The 23,338-nt window shown below is 41.3% G+C and overlaps 1 protein-coding gene and 1 long non-coding RNA gene across 2 annotated transcripts in view; one reads left to right on the top strand and one right to left on the bottom strand.

Annotated features, from left to right (window-relative positions):
• Positions 1-23,338, top strand: part of HYDIN (HYDIN axonemal central pair apparatus protein) — a 339,719-nt gene that overhangs the window by 146,193 nt on the left and 170,188 nt on the right. Inside the window, 5 exon segments of the mRNA XM_086351674.1 lie at positions 5,546-5,781; positions 8,216-8,316; positions 10,635-10,770; positions 19,724-19,888; positions 21,258-21,410. Coding sequence (XP_086207800.1) covers positions 5,546-5,781; positions 8,216-8,316; positions 10,635-10,770; positions 19,724-19,888; positions 21,258-21,410 — 791 coding nt within the window.
• LOC147353542 (uncharacterized) lies at positions 3,711-5,704 on the bottom strand. The gene is made up of 2 exons (XR_015145719.1): positions 5,527-5,704; positions 3,711-4,811 (listed from the first exon to the last, which is right to left on the bottom strand). It is a non-coding gene; the product is annotated as an uncharacterized LOC147353542 (long non-coding RNA).

The raw sequence follows: 23,338 nt of genomic DNA on the forward strand, positions 1-23,338 counted from the left end.
CTCTTCATGTAGAATGTGAAAATGGCTAGAGAGATGTTTACAAATCTGTAGGGCATATTAGAATGATAGACTCCTTTGAAGGAAAATAAAAGTGACCTACAACTTGAAGGGTAACCGTGAAGGGTAACTGTGACAGATGCACAATAAGAAGCGATACAGAAGCTAGACTCTTGTGATGTGAGAGGCTAGAAGATGCTACAGAGCCATGACCCAAGACTACCCAAGTCTGAGATCTGAGAATTTACTTACCTTCAAAACCCAAGAAGCCTTTTCTTTGAGTTTGGAGACAGATTCCTTAATCTTCTGTCTGTTATGACAAGAAAGGTTAATAATAGCATACCCTTTTTTCTTGCCAACAGGAAATCTAAGGCTGTTTGATTTTCATAACACTTGGGTCAGTGAATTTAAGCTACTTTTCTGTGCTTCTGGATTCTGCACTGACCAAAGTTAGGAACAGTTTTGTAGCAATCTTTCAAAATTATCTTGTGATAATATTTTCAAATTCCAGAATTGGAACTAGAGTCTTCATGACTCCAGTACCAGGTATCATATATTTCTCCAGGTAGAGTGGCCTCCTACCACAAAGAAACATGGTTCACTGGAGAATTATTTATTTGAAGCTCTCTAATTATTACCCCACCTATGCAGGTAGGGCTTTGATGAGAGAGATAAAATAAAGCATGTTACCGGCTCAGGGATGAAAGACTAATACATTGGTAGTTCCAGATGCAAGAGAGAAAAGAACTGTTACAGAAGCCAACCAGACACTGGAGGACTTCTTAAATTATTTCAGGATGACATATATATTGTGTGGAGTTAAGCAAGGTCTGCAGGGATTGTAGTAGGGCTGGGTAGTACATTAGGGTAGCTGAAGTTGATAATATCATCCCCTTATGGGCACTAAGGCCCATTCTTGAAGAGGTATCAGTTACGGACTAGTGGTGGAGACTTGGCATTTACTTGATTACAGATAAAGATCTAGATTTGGCATCACAGGGTCTGCTGGTATTGATGATATTAGGATATTGTAATTACCATAAAGTAGGTAAGAGGTAATAGTACTATTGGTTGGTATCTAAAATATTTAAAGTATGGCTATAGCAAGCAGAGATAAGAAAGCCTTCCTCAGTGATCAGTGAAAAGAAATAGAGGTAAACAATAGAATGGGAAAGACTAGAGATCTCTTCAAGAAAGTTAGATACCAAGGGAACATTTCATGCAAAGATGGGCTCAATAAAGGACAGGAAGGGTATGGACCTAACAGAAGCAGAAGATATTAAGAAGAGATGGCAAGAATACACAGAAGAACTGTACAAAAAAGATCTTCATGACCAAGATAATCACGATGGTGTGATCACTCACCTAGAGTCAGACATCCTGGAATGTGAAGTCAAGTGGGCCTTAGAAAGCATCACTATGAACAAAGCTAGTGAAGGGGATGGAATTCCAGTTGAGTGATTTCAAATCCTAAAAGATGATGTTGTGAAAGCGCTGCACTCAAGACGCCAGCAAATTTGGAAAACTCTGCAGTGGCCACAAGACTGGAAAAGATCAGTCTTCTTTCCAATCCCAAAGAAAGGCAATGCCAAAGAATGCTCAAACTACTGCACAGTTGCACTCATCTCACATGTTAGTAAAGTAATGCTCAAAATTCTCCAAGCCAGGCTTCAGCAATACGTGAACTGTCAACTTCCAGATGTTCAAGCTGGTTTTAGAAAAGGCAGAGGAGCCAGAGATCAAATTGCCAACATCCGCTGGATCATGGAAAAAGCAAGAGAGTTCCAGAAAAACGTCTACTTCTGCTTTATTGACTATGCCAAAGCCTTTGACTGTGTGGATCACAATAAACTGTGGGAAATTCTGAAAGAGATGGGAATACCAGACCACCTGACCTGCCTCTTGAGAAATCTGTGTGCAAGTCAGGAAGCAACAGTTAGAACTGGACATGGAACAACAGACTGGTTCCAAATAGCAAAAGAAGTAGGCTGTATATTGTCAAGGCTGTATATTGTCACCCTGCTTATTTAACTTATATGCAGAGTACATCATGCGAAATGCCAGGCTGGATGAAGCACAAGCTGGAATCAAGATTGCTAGGAAAAATATCAATAACCTCAGATATGCAGATGACACCACCCTTATGGCAGAAAGTGAAAAAGAACCAAAGAGCCTCTTGATGAAAGTGAAAGAGGAGAGTGAAAACATTGCTTAAAGCTCAACATTCAGAAAACGAAGATCATGGCATCTGGTCCCATCACTTCATGGCAAATAGATGGGGAAACAGTGGAAACAGTGGGAGAACTTTATTTTCTTGGGCTCCAAAATCACTGCAGATGGTGACTTGAGCCATGAAATTAAAAGACACTTGCTCCTTGGAAGAAAAGCTATGACCAAATTAGATAGCATATTAAAAAGCAGAGATATTACTTTGCTGTAATGTTCGTCTAGTCAAGGCTATGGTTTTTCCAGTGGTCATATGTGGATGTGAGAGTTGGACTATAAAGAAAACTGAGCACTGAAGAATTGATGCTTTTGAACTGTGGTGTTGGAGAAGACTCTTGAGAGCCCCTTGGACCGCAAGGAGATCCAACCAGTCCAGCCTAAAGAAAATCAGTCCTGAGTGTTCTTTGGAAGGACTGATGTTGAAGCTGAAACTCCAATACTTTGTTCACCTGATGCAAAGAGCTGACTCATTCAAAAGACCCTGGTGCTGGGAAAGATTGAAGGTGGGAGAAGGCAACGACAGAGGATGAGATGGTTGGATGGCATCACCAACTCAATGGAGCTGAGTTTGGGTAAACTGGGAGTTGGTGATGGACAGGGAGGCCTGGCATGCTGCAGTCCATGGGGTCACAAAGAGTCGGACATGACTAGTGGCTGAACTAAACTGCTGGAGATTGTGATGGTAGGATTGGATGCTGGATGACATATCTAATAATTAATTAGTTTGACTAACACTACAGTATCGAGAGAGTTAAAGTATAGAATTTGGGTAGTGATTGTCCCTGAAGGAACACTGGGGCATTGATAACTCCTCAGATTGATCAAGGAATGAAATGGACCAAATCATCAGTGGTATGCCAGGTGATAGATCAAATGGGGCAGGACACGTATCTGCAAAGTCATTATTTTTCAGGTGGTACAAGAACTTGCTGAATGAGAATAAGAAATTTGGAAGGCTCTAGGTTCTCAGTGGATTTGACCATTAGATAATTTAGACAGAGAAGTTAGGGTTTGAGGGCAGAGTTGTTGGGATAAATAAATATAAGCATCAAAAAATACACACGGCCTAGTAGGAACTAGCAGTATTTTACTCAAGGAGAAGTATTTAAGTTAACTTTAGGAAGGTATGAAGTAGAGAGTTATGGGCAAAGCTTATTTGTCATGATCATAGGAAGTTCTTAGAAAGATTGGCAGAAGAGATTATAGTAGGCATAAGCAAAGCCTAGATTTGAGGAAGGGATCATTAGCAGTAAAGGGAAACACAACAGTAGATATCAGAAGGATTAAGGATTAATATGACCTTAAGGTAGCAATAGAGAAAAATATGGCAGAATGATAAGAACGAAAGTATACAAGGTAAAGTATGAAACTCAGTAATACCAGGTGTGTTGCAAAATCTTGTTCTGTCACTCACGAGCAGAATCTTTCAACTTCATGTAGAGTCTGCTGCTTCTGAGGATCTGAGAATAGCAATCTATTGCTGAAGGTCACTGATTTCTGAAAGTTTATTTTAGCAGATTTCCACTTAAGATCTCCAGCTGTCAGAATTGAAAATTTTCCTTTGCAGCCTTGCGATCTTTTGCCCCTAGTTTCCTTAAGTTTCTTCTTCGGGGCTTTCTAGGTCAGATGAAAATGCACATCTTGAATGAGAATCAAACCTCCTGAGACTGCAATCTTTTAAATAATTATTTAAGTACTGGGAGAGATATGAAGGTGTCTCTTTGAGTCTTTGAGGCATTCTGGCCAAGCATGTTGTTAATTATTTGAAGAAAAGGCACATAGATGTTGATTTTTTAAAATGTATTAGATGTAAAGTACTTGCATTCAGATGGACAATAGAATAGTAATTCGGATTTGATGCAGCCAGAAACCTAGGAATAACATTTGTATTAATGAATGTTTGATCTTTAATAAAGCAATATCCTCTTTTGGGGGGCTTCTACACAAGCAATACAGGCTATTACAAGTAGTTGTACAAGGAATTGTTCTAGCTAGAAGGTTTTAATTGACTTTATTCTCAGAAAAACTTACAGATTCAGGAACGTAGTCTGGGCAGTGGTTTGGAAAGACACATGTGAACCTTTATAGGATCCACTTCCAAATTACACCATACATTTGAAGAGTGTTTATCCTGTAAATGGTAAGGTAAAATAAGAAGGAATCTGTAGTTTTTAAGAGTCATTTTGAAAAAGTTAAGAGAAGTCAGATGAAGCAATTATATGATTGTGAAAATGACTTTCTAGCAATATCTCTGGAGTTTCTAAAAATAATCTTTCAAGTGCCCTTAATCACACAATTCTTCCATAAAATGTCTCTTCCAAGGAGGTGTGAAATTATAAGGGAGACGTGGTTGTGTTTCCTCCAACAGTCCTAATGTGTAGACAAAGGCTCAGAGAGGGAGAAGTAGATCAGTTCAAAATATTCCCAGCAGTACTGCAGCAGTTACTCCAGGAGACCAGTTGTACTTCATCACAGTAGGTTTCAACATAGAGAGAGAAGTGTTTACATCCAATAGAAATATGCATGTTTATTCTCTTGTGGTTTTAGATCATTCTTGTTCTGAAAATGGTAGCAGATACAATGACCACCTAGGGAATCCAAAATCAGAGTTTGGTTTATTGCTTGCCAGGCAAGGAGGAGCCACAGCTCTTAGGAAAGGAGCACGAGTCTCCCTGAACTGAATCTAGGAGGGCTAGAAATAACACTGAAAAGCAGTTTTGTCTCAGGGAGGTGAAAGCTTTGGCCAGCTAGCCTTTGGCCAGCTCAAAAGCAGACTGTAAAGTCTCTCTCAGGAGAGACTATTATTCGATTTTGTGTCATCCACTCTAAGAGCAAGAGCCTCAGACAAGTCTAGGATGAATTATATAATGTGTTGGCAGGCTCTGGGTCACACAGCAAGCAAAACTGCGTGGGCTTCTCCTTTCACACACCAGCAAATAAAAAGAGCAAATATACTGCTATTCCTTGGGGGAAATTGTATTTCTATGTAAAAATCAAATACAAAATGTGCTTCTAGAAGATTACTCAACAGACTGATTATAGAGACTGCCTCTGGAGAGGGGTCTGGATGATGACAGAGTGGTTTGTTTCATGTCTATTGTTGTTACATAGTAAATGCATAATAAGTACTCATTGAATGAATGAGTGAAATGTATTTATTGGTTGTGCAACTGAAAACAATACCGGGGAGAGCTGGAAATAAATAGCAGTGATGAACTGCCTGTCCAATTCATTTAAGAGGTTTGGCACTGAGAAGGGAGGTTGAAGTTAGAGGGAAGCTATCATAGGGCATTTATTTCTCACCTTATATTTTGTTTTCCAGGGTTTCCTCATACCTTGATATGTTCCCTCAATAATACCTCCTTGGTCCCCATGACCTTCAAACTGCGTGTCCCTGGGGATGGCGTTGGCCAGCAAAGCATTTCAAGTTGTGAGCAGTATTCAGACAACCAAAAACCATTTTGGAACAAGGATGAATTACCTGTAATAAGACCAAAAGAATTCACCATAACCCCCAGCTGCGGCACCATTCGCTCCCAGGGATTTGCTGCTATCAGGGTAAAGTGCTCAGCCTTCCAGCACATGTAGCCATACAGCTGAACTGTCAAATAGTTACTGAGACCACATCTAGCATTTGCTTTATATGCCCAGTGTCAATGAGAGGGAATGCCTCTAATTCACATGGAAAAGTGGGTCTATTTCTACAAGGAAGTAAACTACTGTGGCAAAAGAAACCAGATACAAATAGATTGGGCCAAAGAACTGACACTGCTTCAGTAGGTTTCCATCAGTCTGAATGCGTTGCCTGTATCAGAACAGTGGATTCTAGTAATTTCTGCTGAAGTCACTGCTCAGTGCCTAATAGTTCACTCATCAATACTAAGAGCTCATTGACAATCAGGTCCTCCATTAGACTCAAATCATTTATACTAGTAAGTATCCAGGTTTATGCTCCAGATGATATCCAGTTTATTCAAGTTTTTAACCTGAATTTGAGCTTCCTGGTAAATGTGGACGTGATGTTCCCAGCAGTGTTTTAAGGTCCACAGTGTGATGCTTGGCTTATGGCCTCATAGTGCCAACAGCAGAATTGTTCCAAAGCTAACTGAGAAAGGTTTTAACTGTCTCCCATCATTTACTTTTGCTTCTGGAAGCAGTTAGGTCTAGCAACACTGAAGGTTGCTAATCTTAAATGATTTTATCTCTTCTGGAAAAGAAAAAATGACTTTACAGCTAAGGTGATAATTTTCTCTTTAGTCATTATCTTTCAATATTTAATTCAGCTGTGAATTTTACCCCCCAAATTTGCTTTAAATGCTTTATAATACCTCACCATGAATTTATTCATCCTAAATCTATTCTAGGAGGTTTCAGCTTTTCTAAGGGTTTCTTCAGGGATACAGTGAGGTTTGATATCACATATTGTTGTAACTTCCCATTTGGGCTCCTATTACAAAATACCAGAGACAGGGTGGCTTATAAACATCAGAAATTTATTCTTACAATCTGGAGGCTGGAAGTCCGAGGTCAAAGTACCAGCATGGTAGGGTTCTGGTGAAGGCTATTTTTCAGATTTCAGACTGCTGATGTCTCCTTGTACCCTCACCTGGTGAAGGGATGAGGGAGCTCTCTGGGGCCTCTTAGAGGGGCACTCATCCTGCTTAAGAGGACTCCACCCTCATGACCTCATAACCTCCTAATAATCAGCACTTTGAGAGTTAGGATTTCTGCATGTACATTTGCGGTGGGAGGTGGGGACATCAGCATTCAGATCAGAGCAGTTGCTAATTGTGACTTGCCCAAGGAGAGGTGCAGCTGCAGTGAACGAATTTATTTTTTACAGAGTAGTGCTTACCTTACATATTACCTACTATTCCCCCCCTTTTGTGGATCTTCTCCCATGTAGTTCAGGAAGATTCTAGAAGACAACATCTGTCCAGCAGGTTTCTGCCAGAACCACTTCCTCTAACCAGAGCTCAGAGACATAAGTCAGGGTTAGAGCCAGTCCAGGAATCTGGACGCTGTAGTGGCTGCTTCTCTCCAAAGCTGCCAAGTTTTCCTTCCAAATCAGCGACTCCCTCTTTGCTTTATTTTTCCTTTGTATTTCAGAAAGCTTTCTCCAAGCCTCAGTTTTCCCTCCTGATCTGCACTTTAACCACGTCTATCTGGATTCAAATTTGCATCCAACAATTCCCTTTCCAACCAAAAAAATTTTAATTAGTACCTGATGCATAATTTATAGATAGAAGAGCCATAACCTATGCCAGAAGCTGTTTTCTACACTTACAAGTATCTCTTCCAATACAAATCATTTAAAGCAATTAAAAATTGTGACAAGGCTTCAAAAGCCTAAATGTCAAGTTTCACAACAATAAATACAAACATAGGGTAAAATATATTGGTCAGATACTGTCCTTGGATTAACCTTTCTTCAGAGTTTCCTGTTTTCTGCTCCAATAATGAATACGGGAGGTGGGGAGGAACGACAAGATTTTGGTTAAAAAAAAAAGACTAGTTTATTTCTCACACCATTTCTATCACTGACTTGGTTATATTCATTTATTTTGCCGTAAGTGAAATCTAGCTGTGGTGTTTTATTGTTGTACTGAATTTTCAGAATATATATAGCCCAGAGGCATAGGGAACACTTTAAATTGCAGTAATTAAAGTTTGTTTGTTGTTGATGTCCTTCAGGGCCTGGTTTTCCCTCATGCCAGATCTGTGGCTCCTTTGATACTACCCCCTCAGAATTCAGCAGACCTATTATACCAAAAGCCGTTTGTTAGAATCTAACCTGGCCTTTGAAACAACTCAGCATGCCCTGACCCTGAAACGGAACCTGTTTAACTAAAAATGTTAAATGCCATAGATCCTCTAATAAAGTACTTAGAAACCACACTCATCCGTGTGCTCCTCTCCTGGCCCACTTCTCCCCTGTGTAGGGGGAGAGCTGGCCTTTTAGAAGAGCAGCTTTTTACCTTTTTCTTTCCAGGTGACCTTATGCTCCAACACTGTGCAGAAATATGAGCTGGCCCTGGTGGTGGATGTGGAGGGCATCGGAGAGGAAGTGCTGGCACTCCTAATTACAGCAAGGTATCACACTCACCTGCTTTCTCTTTCCCAGTCTCCCCTAAGCCACCAGTAATGGGCTGGCTCTCGAGAAGGAAGGCAGCACAGGAGCAACCAACCAGTTTACTGCCTTTCCTGAGAAAGGAAGAAGAATCTGATATTGGAGTGACAAAGTTTTATATGAGAAAACGCACCTTTGGTGGATATATGAGGAGGGACGCGTATGTTAGGTGTTAAGTATAATAGTGTTCTTTAATGGGCCTGATTTTCCATGTATATACTTGACAAGGTTTTATCAGGAAGAGATGAGCAGTTGCTGGTTTTTATTTTTATCTTTAAAGATAGTACTCCAGAGTTCTGCAGCAGAAAGAGTGGTGCTCATGGCCCTGCTCCAGGACATTGTCAGTAGGACTTAAAGGCAGGCTGCAAGTGGCCCCCCAAAACGAGGCCCTCACTAACATCATAAACTTCTCAGAACCATCACAACTTGTCTCTCTTTTTTAATAGAGGCAACAGTGGGTCCTGGAGTCAGGTTAAGATCCTGGCTCTGACATTTGTTGACTGTGTCTCCTTCACTAAATTTACAGCCTTTCTCAGCGTAGTGTGTCACGTACTGACGCTGACCACGGTCCTAAATAAAATCATAGGCCGTGCTCTTGCCAAAGTAAACAAGTGTCAAGATCTGGGACCTGATAGTGTGTATGAAAATACCATCTGAAGGAAACAGGCAGTATTCCAGTACCTAGAATGTAGGACCTTCATGAACCTTAGGAAGATGTACATTAAAGAAGGTACAGGTATGCTGGTTGGTGGGGTCATCATAACCAGCACCATTTCCTCTGTCTTGGGCTTGAGTGAAGTCAGGGGACAGCCCTAAAATAACTTGAAGGTCAAGTTCTTGCCACAATCTGCTTAATATTCCGTCCAGAGACTTCACTAATCATTTGTTCAACAACAGTGGAAAAACTCTTTTGTTTGGTCTTCTCTATCCCAAAGTTTGACCTTTTGTCTAGGCTTGCATTTCTTTTCTATTTTTCTTTTATTCTGATACTTTCCAATGCCTTTTCCCTGCAGCTCTAAGTAGAAAATCCTGAATTTTAAAAAAGTGGGGGATGGGTTCTAGGAGGCTATGAGTTTTCTAGCATGTATACTCTGTGACCAAGTCAAATGCTAAGAGTCCTGTCAGCCCCGATGTTTCAGGCAGTAAAGGATAAGCTTTACCAGAATCGCTGGGTCAACTGACAACTCCCATTCTAACTAAAAGTGAACCCTCATCTTGCGCTAAAACCCGAACTTGCGGTCAAGACTCTATATCACTACTTTTGGAGCAGTCTGTAAGGACTGCTCAGACTCTCAACAGAGGAGCTACTTTCAGAACGTGCTCCCTAAAGTGATTCTCCCAGAGAGCCAGCAGTGCGAGTGGCTGGGCAGGGACCGCAGGCTCATCCTCTCATACTGAGCCATCAGGGGGTCCCGCGCCGTCCCTTCATTCACACCATCTTCTGTGTTGCCCCAGGAAGAGTTGATGCTAATGTCAGTCCCTCAGATTATCTTCTTTCTACCTATGAGCAAAAATGGGACTCTGGGAGGGAGAGTAGCTGGCTCCAGCTGTGCTCGGTGAGGTCGGCATCTGCACCTGGCTCTGCCTGATTCACACGCCGGCACTCCTCACCATGGCACTGCGCCGTGCAACTGCAGCAGGGCGGGGCAGACCTGGGCACTTAACAGACGCAAAAGAAAACCCAGGCCACCTAATAACAGGCCAGTCTGCACACACAGGCCTTCCATCCCTCCCTCCTCTCCCCCACAACACCCCCTTCACACTGAGCACCACTGTCACAGTGCCAGTTCTGGGTCGAGCAGCTGCCTGAGCCCACTGATCTGAGGCAGCTGTTCTGCATGGAAATTAGAATTATTACCATTATTTAGATGGTGCGAACTGTTGCTGGTCCTCAGGGGACTCTGACTGGTCCAAAGTGTCACAGCGAGTCAGGACCCTGTTTATCACGGAAACAGATGCACTATCCTAAGGAACTTGTGCTTTGGGGGCTCCTCGCCAGAGAAAAGGCCAAATATGAAAAACAATGGAAATGTTAGTCATTACCCACAGAAGACAGTGTTTAAGAAGTCCTGCTTCTAGCCCTTTTTTGATTAAAAAGTGGTTACTAGGGGCTTAGAGATGACAGGAGAGAAGATGTGAAAATGATTAATGTAGTTATTAGAGGAAAACTACTGTGTGACAGTGACAAATGTGTTTAACTTGGGACTCTGTGTCCTCCATATGTAAACAAGCTCTCCCTTCATCCTTTTGAATTCTTTAATGGGCTCCTTCCCTCGAGCAGGTGTATTGTACCTAACCTCCATGTGGTTAATACAGAGGTGGACTTCGGGCGTTGCTTCCTGAAGTATCCATATAAGAAAACGATCCAGCTTGTCAATGATGACAACCTCCCAGGATGCTACCGGGTCCTGCCTCAGGCAAGTTAATCTATCCGTTTTCAGTGTTGCTTTTCATTCAGTTGAATTCCTTCAGTGAGAAAGAGAAGTCCTTTGAAAGAGCCATTTTCCTGACCACATGATCTACGTAATTCTGATTTTTAACTGTGGGATAACCTGGGGGTGGGGTTATAAAGCCACAGCTGGATTGCCCCCTGTATAAGTGAGCAGCTGCAGGTGGAAACAGTTGTTAATTTCCGAGGGAAATTGCCTTTGATAAAGAGGGGAAAGGGTCAATTAGGCCAACATGCAGAAGTTGCACCTGCAAATTATTGCCTGTGAATTCACCATGCATGGGAAATAAGGCAGAGCTGGGAGTTCTCATTTATCTCTATGGCTGTGACTTGAACAGAATCACTAAGATATGCTAATACAGTATTTATAAATGAACTTTTTGTACCAGAAAGCTAGAGATAATATATGAAGGAGAAAGGAGGAACTGTTCCATAATGTTTTATGAAATGGATCTATCCACATGCCATTATACCTATCTAGGTGGGAGACTAAGCACTATACCTATCTAGGTGGGAGATTAAGCACTTAAACACTTGGACAAACAATTCAAAAATATCTGTATAGACTCGAGTAAATGAAAAGTGACTAATGAGATACAGTTTACCAAGGAAGTGTTTGGGTTTAAGACTCAATTCTATAAGTACTACTCTAATAAAAATTCATGCAGAAAATCAAATGGTTTTATTTGGCTACAATTGCAAAATAAAAAACCAGTGAGGTGACTCCATGGTGCAATGAATAGTGCACTGGACTTCCAAAAGACCAGTGTTGGGGCCACAGAACCAAGGCAGGTTTAGGCTGCATCAGCCCTGGGTGTTCTTTGGAAGGAATGATGCTAAAGCTGAAACTCCAGTACTTTGGCCACCTCATGCGAAGAGTTGACTCATTGGAAAAGACTCTGATGCTGGGAGGGATTGGGGGCAGGAGGAGAAGGGGACGACAGAGGATGAGATGGCTGGATGGCATCACGGACTCGATGGACATAAGTTTGAGTGAACTCCGGGAGTTGGTGATGGACAGGCAGGCCTGGCGTGCTGCAATTCATGGGGTCACAAAGAGACGGACACGACTGAGTGACTGAACTGAACTAAACTGAAGAGTTTTATAATTTCTGGTCTTACATTTAGGTCTTTGGTCCATTTTGAGTTTATCTTTGTGTGTGGTGTTAGGAAGTGTTCTAATTTCATTCTTTAACACGTAGCTGTTCAGTTTTCCCAGCACCATTTATTGAAGAGGCTGTCTTTGCCCCATTGTATATTCTTTCCTTCTTTGTCAAAAATAAGGTACCCATAGATGCATGGGTTTATTTCTGGGTTTTCTGTGTTGTTCCATTGGTCTATATTTCTGTTTTTGTGCCAGTACCATTCTATATTGATGACTGTAGCTTTGTAGTATAATCTGGAGTCAGGAAGGCTGATTCCTCCAGCTCCATTCTTCTTTCTCAAGACTGCTTTGGCTATTTGGGGTCTTTTGTGTTTCCATATGAATTGTGGAATTTTTTGTTCTAATTCTGTGAAAAATACCACTGGTAATTTGATAGGGATCACATTGAATCTGTAGATTGCACTTGGTAGTGTAGTCATTTACACCATGTTGATTCTTCCTACCCAGGAACATGGACTATCTCTCTTTCTGTTTATGTCATCTTTGATTTCTTTCATTAGTGTCTTATAATTTTCTGTGTACACTTCTTTTGTCTCCTTAGGTAAGTTTATTCCTAGATATTTAATTCTTTTTGTTGCAGTGGTGAATGGGATAGATTCCTTAAATTCTCTTTCTGATATTTCATTGTTAATATATATAAATGCAAGTGATTTCTGTGTATTGATTTTGTATCCTGAAACTTTGCAAAATTCACTGATTAGCTCTATTAATTTTCTGATACTATCTTTAGGGTTTTCTATGTACAGTATCATGTCATCTGCAAACAGTGAAAGCTTTACTTCTTCTTTTCCGATCTGGATTTCTTTTATTTATTTTTCTTCTCTAACTGCTGTAGCTAGTACTTCCAGAACTATGTTGAATAATACTGGTGAGAGTGGACACCCTTGTCTTGTTCCTGATCTTAGGGGGAATGCTTTCCGTTTCTCACTATTGATAATAATGTTTGCTGTAGGCTTATATATATGGTCTTTACTATGCTGAGGTAGGTTCCTTCTATGCCCATTTTTTGAAGAGTTTTAATCATAAATGGTGCTGAATTTTGTCAAAGACTTTTTCTGTATCTATTGAGATTATCAGTTCAGTTCAGTTCAGTCACTAATTCATGTCTGACTCTTTGCGACCCCATGAACCGCAGCACGCCAGGCTTCCCTGTCCATCACCAACTCCCAGAGTCTACCCAAACCCATGTCCATTGAGTCAGTGATGCCATCCAACCATCTCATCCTCTGTCGTCCCCTTCTCCTCCTGCCCTTAATCTTTCCCAGCATCAGGGTCTTTTCAAATGAGTCAGCACTTTGCATGAGGTGGCAAAAGTATTGGAGTTTCAGCTTCAACATCAGTCCTACCAATAAACACCCAGGACTGATCTCCTTTAGGATGTACTGGTTGGATCTCCTTGCAGTCCAAGGGGCTCTCAGGAGTCTTCTCCAACACCACAGTTCAAAAGCATCAATTCTTCGGCGCTCAGCTTTCTTTACAGTCCAACTCTCACATCCATACATGACCACTGGAAAAACCATAGCCTTGACTAGACGGACCTTTGTTGGCAAAATAATGTCTCTGCTTTTTGATATGCTATCTACATATGTGAACCGTGAACTTCCTGATGTTCAAGCTGGTTTTAGAAAAGGCAGAGGAACCAGAGATCAAATTGCCAACATCCGCTGGATCATGGAAAAAGCAAGAGAGTTCCAGAAAAACATCTATTTCTGCTTTATTGACTAGGCCAAAGCCTTTGACTGTGTGGATCACAATAAACTGTGGAAAGTTCTGAAAGAGATGGGAATACCAGACCACCTGATCTGCCTCTATATGCAGGTCAGGAAACAACAGTTAGAACTGGACATGGGACAACAGACTGGTTCCAAATAGGAAAAGGAGTACGTCAAGGCTGTATATTGTCACCCTGTTTATTTAACTTATGTGCAGAGTACATTATGAGAAATGCTGGACTGGAAGAAACACAAGCTGAAATCAAGATTGCCGGGAGAAATATCAATAACCTCAGATATGCAGATGACACCACCCTGATGGCAGAAAGTTAAGAGGAACTAAAAAGCCTCTTGATGAAAGTGAAAGTGGAGAGTGAAAAAGTTGGCTTAAAGCTCAACATTCAGAAAACGAAGATCATGGCATCTGGTCCCACCACTTCATGGGAAATAGATGGGGAAATAGTGGAAACAGTGTCAGACTTTATTTTTCTGGGCTCCAAAATCACTGCAGATGGTGACTGCAGCCATGAAGTTAAAAGACTTCATGGCTTACTCCTTGGAAGGAAAGTTATGACCAACCTAGATAGCATATTCAAAAGCAGAGATATTACTTTGCCAACAAAGGTTCATCTAGTCAAGGCTATGGTTTTTCCTGTGGTCATGTATGGATGTGAGAGTTGGACTGTGAAGAAGGCTGAGCGCCAAAGAATTGATGCTTTTGAACTGTGGTGTTGGAGAAGACTCTTGAGAGTCCCTTGGACTGCAAGGAGATCCAACCAGTCCATTCTGAAGGAGATCAGCCCTGGGATTTCTTTGGAGGGAATGATGCTGAAGCTGAAACTCCAGTACTTTGGCCACCTCATTCGAAGAGTTGACTCATTGGAAAAGACTCTGATGCTGGGAGGGATTGGGGGCAAGAGGAAAAGGGGACGACAGAGGATGAGATGGCTGGATGGCATCACTGACTCGATGGACGTGAGTCTCAGTGAACTCCAGGCGTTGGTGATGGACAGGGAGGCCTGGCGTGCTGCGATTCATGGGGTTGCAAAGAGTTGGACACGACTGAGCGACTGATCTGATCTGATCTAGGTTGGTCATAACTTTTCTTCCAAGGAATAAGCATCTTTTAATTTCATGGCTGCAGTCACCATCTGCAGTGATTTTGGAGCCCAGAGAAATAAAGTCGGCCACTGTTTCCACTGTTTCCCCATCTATTTGCCATGAAGTGATGGGACCAGATGCCATGATCTTCGTTTTCTGAATGTTGAGCTTTATCATTTGGTTTTTGTCTTTCAGTTTGTTAATATGGTGTATCACATTGATTGATTTGGGTATATTGAAGAATCCTTGCATTCCTGGAATAATCCCAACTTGATCATGGTATGTGAGCTTTTTGATGTGTTGCTGAATTCTGTTTGCTAAAATTTTATTGAGGAATTTTGCATCTATGTTCATCAGTGATATTGGCCTGTAGCTTTCTTTTTTTGTGTTGTCTTTGGTTTTGGTATCAGGATGATGGTGACCTTGTAGAATGAGTTTGGAAGTATTCCTTCCTCTGTAATTTTTTGAAAGAGTTTTTGAAGAATAGGCATTAGCTCTTTTCTATATGTTTGATAGAATTCTCCTGTGAAGCCATCTGGTTCTGGGCCTTTGTTTTGGGGGAGATTTTTGATCACAGCTTCAATTTCAGTGCTTGTAATTGGGTTGTTCATAATTTCTATTTCTTTCTGGCTCAGTCTTGGAGGAGAAGGCAATGGCACCCCACTCCAGTTACTCTTGCCTGGAAAATCCCATGGATGGAGGAGCCTAGTAGGCTGTAGTCCATGGGGTCACTAAGAGTCAGACACGACTGAGCGATTTCCCTTTCACTTTTCACTTTCATGCATTGGAGAAGGAAATGGCAACCCACTCCAGTGTTCTTGCCTGGAGAATCCCAGGGACGGGGGAGCCTGGTGGGCTGCCGTTTATGGGGTCGCACAGAGTCAGACACGACTAAAGTGACTTAGGAGCAGCAGTAACTTCTCCCCTGGAGAAGGAAATGGCAACCCACTCCAGTATCCTTATCTGGAGAATCCCATGGACGGAGGAGCCTGATAGGCTATAGTCCACCGGGTCGAAAAGAGTCAGACACGACTGAGTGACTTTTTACTTATTTTTACTCAGTCTTGGAAAATTGAACTTTTCTAAGAATCTTTGCATTTCTTCCAGGTTATCCATTTTATTACCATATAGTTGTTCATAATAGTCTCTTATAATCCTTTGTATTTCTGCATTGTCTGTTGTAAGCTCTCCTTTTTCATTTCTAATTTTGTTGATTTGATTCTTCTCTCTTTTCTTGATGAGTCTGGCTAAAGGCTTGTCAATTTTGTTTATCTTCTCAAAGAACCATCTTATAGTTTTATTAATCTTTACTATTGTTTCTTTCATTTCTTTTTCATTTATTTCTGCTCGGATCTTTATTTCTTTCCTTCTACTAATTGTGAGGATTTTTTTCCTTCATTTTTCCAGTTGTTTTAGGTGTAAAGTTAGGCTGTCTATTTGATGTTTTTCTTGTGTCTTGAGGTAGGATTGTATGGCTAGAAACTTCCCTCTTAGAACTGCTTTTGCTGCATCACATGGGTTTTGAGTTGTGTTTTCATTGTAATTTGTTTCTAGAAATTTTTTTATTTCCCTCTTGATTTCTTCAGTAACCTGTTGGTTATTTAGAAACGTGTTGTTTAATATCCATGTGTTTGTGTTTCTTACAGTTTTTTTTTCTTGTAATTGATATCTAGTCTCATAGCGTTGTGGTCAGAGAAGATGGTTGATACGATTTCAATTTTCTTAAATTTACTGAGGTTTGATTTGTGACCCAAGATGTAGTCTATCCTGGAGAATGTTCCATGTGCACTTGAGAAGAAGGTGTATTCTTCTGCATTTGGATGAAATGTCCTGAAGATATCAATGAGATCCCTCTCATCTAATGTATCATTTAAGCCTTGTGTTTCCTTATTAATTTTCTCTTTTGATGATCTGTCCATTGGTGTAAGTGGGGTGTTAAAGTCTCCTACTATTATTGTGTTACTGTCAATTTCTTCTTTTATGTCTATTAGTGTTTGTCTTATGTATTAAGATGCTCCTATGTTGGGTGCATAGATATTTACAATTGTTATGTCTTCCTCTTGGATTGGTCCTTCGATCATTATGTAGTGTCCTTCCTTATCTCTTGTAATCTTCTTTATTTTAAGGTCTATTTTGTCTGATATGAAGATTGCTACTCTGGCATTCTTTTGCTTCACATTTGCAAGTATATTTTTGGAATATATTTTTCCATCCTCTCACTTTCAGTCTATATGTGTCTTTAGGTCTGAAGTAGGTTTCTTGTAGACAGCATATATATATGGGTCTTGTTTTTGTATCCATTCAGCCAGTCTGTGTCTTTTGGTTGGAGCATTCCATTTACATTTAAAGTAATTATTGACATATATATTCCTATTGCCATTTTCTTAAATGTTTAGGGTTGATTTTGTAGATCTTTTTTCTTCTCTTGTATCTCTTGACTATATAAGTCCCTTTAACATTTGTTGTAAAGCTGGTTTGGTGGTACTGCTTGTCTGAAAAGCTTTTGATTTCTCCCTCAGTTTTGAATGAGATCCTTCCTGGATACAGTAATCTTGGTTGTAGATTTTTCCCTTTGAGTACTTTAAATATATCCTGCCATTCCCTTCTGGTCTGCAGAGTTTCTGCTGAAAGATCAGCTGTTAAACGTATGGAGTTTCCCTTGTATGTTACTTGTTGCTTCTCCTTGCTTCTTTTAACATCCTTTCTTTGTGTTTAGTCTTTGTTAGTTTGACTAGGAGCCTGGTAGGCTGCAGTCCATGGGTTCGCTAAGAGTCGGACACGACTGAGTGACTTCACTTTCAGTCTTTACTTTCACACATTGGAGAAGGAAGTGGCAACCCACTCCAGTGTTCTTGCCTGGAGAATCCCAGGGATGGGGGAGCCTGGTGGGCTGCTGTCTATGGAGTCACACAGAGTCAGACACGACTGAAGTGACTTAGCAGCAGCAGCAGTTTGATTAGTATGTGGCTTGGCATGTTCCTCCTTGGGTTTATCCTGTATGGGACTCTTTGTGCCTGTTGGAATTGATTGACTATTTCCTTTTTCATTTTGGGGAAATTTTCAACTATAATCTCTTCAAAATTTCTTATATCCTTTCTTGTTCTCTTCTTCTTCTGGGACCCCCTATAATTCAAGTGTTGGTGCATTTGATGTTGTCCCAGAGGTCTCTGAGCCTGTCCTCAGTTGTTTTCATTCTTTTTACTTTATTCTGCTCTTCAGAAGTTATTTCCACCATTTTATCTTCCAGCTTACTGATTTGTTCTTCTGCTTCAGATATTCTGCTATTGATTCCTTCTAGAGTATGACACGACTGAGTGACTGAACTGAACTGAACTGAACTGAGAGTATTTTTAATTTCAGTAATTGTGTTGTTTGTCTCTGCATGTTTATTCTTTAATTCTTCTAGGTCTTTGTTAATTGTTTCTTGCACTTTCTCCATTTTGTTTTCAAGGTTTTTGATCACTTTACTATCATTATTCTGAATTCTTTTTCAGATAGTTTGCCTAGTTCCTCTTCATTTATTTGGACATCTGTGTTTCTAATTTGTTCCTTCATTTGTGCAGCATTTCTCTGCCTTTTCATTATTTTTTTAAACTTATTGTGTTTGAGGTCTCCTTTTTCCAGGCTTCAAGGTTGAATTCTTTCTTCCTTTTGGTTCTGCCCTCCTAAGGTTGGTCCAGTGGTTTGTGTAAGCTTCTTATAGGGTAAGATTTGTGCTGAGTTTTTGTTTGTTTTTCCTCTGATGGGCAAGGCTGAGTGAGGTGGTGATCCTGTCTGCTGTTGATTGGGTTTGTATTTTTGTTGTTTGGATGAGGTGTCCTGCCCAGGGGGCGCTACTGGCAGTTGAGTGATGCTGGGTCTTATATTCAGGTGGTTTCCTTTGTACAAATTCTCACTATATGATACCCCCTAGGGTTAGTTCTCTGGTAGTCTAGGGTCTTGGAGTCAGTGCTCCCACTCCAAAGGCTCAGGCTTGATCTCGTTCAGGGGTGACTCTTGTTTAAGGAAATGTCCCTCTTGTATGTCTGTGGCTTAGAGTTGTATGTTGTGGCTTCTTTCAAACCTGAACAACTGCGGTGGTGGCCTGGCAGCCCGCTCCGGTGTCCAGGTGGATGACTGAGTGGCCCAGGCAGTGGCTTGGGTGTGGGCTCCCAAGCATGGGATTTTTAAAGTTTTATTTGTGTTACATAAAAACTTAGTAATGTGCTGCAGAACACACACTAGTAAACAATGGACAACATTCATTCATTCACCTACCTGTTTTTTCCATTTAAAAAACATATACTGAGCATGTGTTTTGGGCCAGAAAGTGGGCAGGTATTGAGGAGAGAGGCCCAGGTCATGGCTTAAGACGTTTATAGCCCTTGGAGAAGATGGACATGTTAATAGTGCATGCTGAGGAAAGGGACTGAGGGATGCTCCCTGAGAACAAAGGAAGTGCCTGGACTTTAGGGCCCGGACACCCCTGGGGGTTTCAGGATGAGTTGGGGGCAGGTCAGAGGGTACGGGCATTGCAGAAAGAGTAACGGCAACTGCAAAAGGTTGGAGGTGAAAGCAGTATCACGTGTTCAGGAAATGCCAGTGGCCTCTACTGATGGAGTGTACAGGGGTGAAGTGGACGGGGATTAAAGCATGAAGGTGCAAAAGGCCTGTTCAAGGAATTTGGCCGTGGGAAGCCGTTGTCCTGAGCTAACTCACATTGTGGATGATTCTGCACTTTTCTGGGTTGCACACTTTGGATTTGGGGCTTGTGCACCTCTTTTAGCCAGAGTTCCTTTTGGCTGAATTGAGGTGGTCATCCCCATTCGCTTGCTTTAACAAGGGTACATTATAAGACCCTCTGTGGATTCAGGACAATGCTTTTTTCAAAATAATGTCATGTGCTACTGGTTTCATACTGAACCTGAGGCTTGCTTATCCTTCTAGCTTCTCTCCCCCACTAGGTGTATCAGGATGTGCCCGCTGTGCTGCTGTCTAGTCCCACGCCCTGTGGGATCATCCCCCCGCACAGCACAGTTCACATACCTCTGACCCTGGAGACCCAAGTCCCTGGGGAATACAGGTCCACAGTTTACATCTCCACCTTTGGGAGCCAGGATCCCCCGATGGTGAGTGCCTGTTTTCAGAATTGCAGTTCTAAGTGCCGTGCTTCTTGTGGGGACATTCTAACCTTTACCTGTAAGGTACTCACTGTATTTGCGTATCCTCTAGTTGTTGGTCTTCTAGAGTCTTTCATTTTCTCTCTGCAGTGGTAAAATACCAGGGCTGTTACTTTGGGAATCTGTTTTGTGGATACATCTGAAAATGGTGCTTTATAGCAATTGATTTTTCTCACACATACAGACACACCTGACCCCTCTCCAGACCCATGAAACCAGAATCTCTGAGGACAGAGGACCAGCACACCCCTTCTCAATTGTTCCTACTACAAAGCTAGGTATCCCTAGCTTGCTACATGTGGTCTCTGAGATTGATTTCCTCCACTGCTCACCAGATCTTTTCCTGTAGGTTATTGGATATGTATACACAACTTTATGCTACAGCATATCCTATTATATTCTTGGACTTATACCACCGATGAACCTCAGTTACTCCAAGCCTGAGAAAAGGGAGACATGGAAAGCTGTCTGCTGCTTGAGCTGAATCAAAGGACGAATCTTGAAGGAAGTTACCCAATAGGCTATGAATTCCTAGCCATCGGATTTACTTGGAAGCTGGGTGGTGTCAACATGCATTTGTTTGAAGTGATTCTGATTGCTTAGAGAGTATAATAAACTAGGGTTTTGCTTTTATCTCTTCCATATAAGATCATGTAGATAAGCCATCTGACATAAAGCAGCGTCATTAAGGCAGGCCAGCTGAAAGGTGCCACATCCAGGTAACCTGCTAGCCTACACACCTGCCCTGCACAGATGCAGCACAGATGTACCTTGCTGAGCAGGAAACATTTTATGAAAGAAAAAGACCCCCTTCCTTGGGCAGACAGAGTGCCTGGCGGAGAGCATAGCAGAAAGGAAGGAGAGCAAGGCGAATTTCAGTCCCCAACCTGCACAGCTTTGCATGGTGGGTAACCTTGTCATATTGCTAGTACAGCAAAAGGACTGGGACTCAGTCCAGCCACATCCAGCCCTGAAGTGCTGGTCCTTAACCCCTCAGTGTTCCTGAGGCTGGAGTTCTGGTGGCACATACTGAACTGTCATTCTGGTTTCCCATCGGTGCACGGCTCTGGGCTGACCCAGGGAAGCAAAGCTTTATTTTAAGGGAGGAATTCCATGCTAGATCCACGGGTCTGATCAGAGGGGCCATCCTTGTGGCCTTTCACTACATAATATCAGGGAGAAGGACCGTCGATTCTAATAGCAACCTTTTATGTCCCTGCTTTTTATAAAGGGATGCTTAGAAGGTTCCGTTTCAATTTGATTTTAAAGGCCCACCATTTCAGCCATTCCTGTATTCTTTCTCTTGCATGGACTGCAGGTATGTCACTTAAAGAGCATCGGAGAAGGCCCAGTTATCTATGTACATCCCAGTCAAGTTGACTTTGGCAATATCTACGTCCTGAAGGACTCCCTCAGGGTTCTCAAGTTGTCTAACCAGTCCTTCATCCCCGCACTATTCAAGGCACGCATGGTGAGTAGAGTGTGCGCTGTCACATGACGAAAACACAGCTTTGCCTGTATCTTGGGGGCAGTGGCCTTATTTCAGCAGCATGTCTTTGAAAATGATCTACAGAAGCAGAGATTTACATAGTTCAACTGCATTAAACTGTGTTATTCTCATCCCTAATTCCTCTTTATTATAACCCTCTCCTGGGTATGTCTCTAAAAAAAAAAAAAAAAAAAGCACTAATTAAAAAAGACACACTCACGCCTATGTTTATAGCAGCATTATTGACAATTGCTAAGACATGGAGACAACTATGCCTGGCTTTTCATTTTTTCAAAGTATTATCTTTTTTCTGTGTATTAAACTAAAAGACATGTTTTAACACTTAAACTCATTGATTTATAATCAAACCTCTTAACTATTTTTATAATGTTTAACATATTACTAGTGAGCACCGACAAAAGACACTAAAATGTATCTTTATGAGAGAGCAGAGTTCTTATGTCTTAGCCTTAATTGTGAACAAAATCTATAGAATAAACTCACAGGAATAAGGAAATAAGAGGATAACATCCTAATTTATCAAGATGGGCATCTTCTCTCTTACCATGTAAAAGTCATAGCCATTCCAAAATGGACCACCCTCTCCCTAAGCCTACCAAGTGACTCTTTCAGTCACAAGAGGCTACCAGTGGCAGTGATGTCAAGAGACTTCCAGAAGCAAAGGTTTGTACTTGGCAGACAGCTGTAAGCCCCTCATGCCGACCCTCATTTGAGACTTTTTTTACTTTGGCATAACTAAATGTGAAACTCATAAGACAGATTCCAGCAGGTCATACTGATTATAAACTACTCTAGGAGAAGGAAAGCTATTGATTACATGATGGGTCAGCACCTTCCCTGAATTTAGAGTGACAGCTCTACTGATTAAATATGATTAATTCAAGTATAAGCTCAAGCCAGAATGAAAGGAGGCTTGATTTCCTTGTCGTGAAAGAGCTTGCCAGAAAATAAAAGAAAAATATATTGGTTTCCTGCATGCTTTATAAGCTTTTCCATCTTCATTCTGCCTATTCCAGCTCTTAATTAGCTTTAGCAAATTGTTTTTGCTAATTAGTTGTTATTCAGGCATACACTTAATACTTGTCACCACAGAGGGAGATTAAGGCAAAATTTCCTTCATATGGACCAAATGTGGCTTTTTTATTTCAAGTTCTACTTTCCCTCCTCCATACAAATCTATAACTTCTTCCCCATCGCCAGCATCACCATCAGCAGAACTACAGTGGACTAAGTGTTTGTGCCCTGTGCCACCCCCCAACCCCTGCCACCATCAATTCATGTATTGAAATCCTAACCCTCAGTGTGATGGTATTAGGAGGTGAAGTTTTGGTGAGGTAAATAGGTCATGAGGATAGAGTCATCATGAATGAGATTAGTGCCCTCACAAAAGAAACCCCAGAGAGCTCTCTCACACTCTCCATCACTTAAGGATACAAAGAAAAAAATGGCAGTCTACAACCTGGAAGAGACCTCACACCAGAACCTGACTATATTGACACTCTAATCTCAGACTACCAGCCAGAACAGTGAGAAATAAATTTCTGTTGTTTGTAAACCACCCAGTATAGTATTCTGTTATAGCAGTCTACATCAACTAAGACACCAACCAACTCATGTTACTCTTAAGGGATGGCTGTCATTGTCATTAAAAACTAAAGAATTTATTCTGCCTGTTTGTGTACTGACAGTAGTCAATCATCCTCAATAATAAGCTAGTACAAAATGAAACACACTTTTATGTAATGAGAAAAGACAGATGCATTAAGGAGCATGGTGTAAAGGTTTGTTAATGGTATGAAATCCTGACACACATACATAAAGATCAGATGGAGTTGATCGGGGAGCAAGTCTATTCTTCCTCAGTGCCATTTTATCTTCTCTGTCACAAG

The sequence above is a fragment of the Bos grunniens genome, chromosome 18 (assembly GCF_055505025.1).
Source record: "Bos grunniens cultivar Pamir isolate PY7600 chromosome 18, Bosgru_T2T1.0, whole genome shotgun sequence".
In the NCBI taxonomy this organism is placed as follows: domain Eukaryota; kingdom Metazoa; phylum Chordata; class Mammalia; order Artiodactyla; family Bovidae; genus Bos; species Bos grunniens.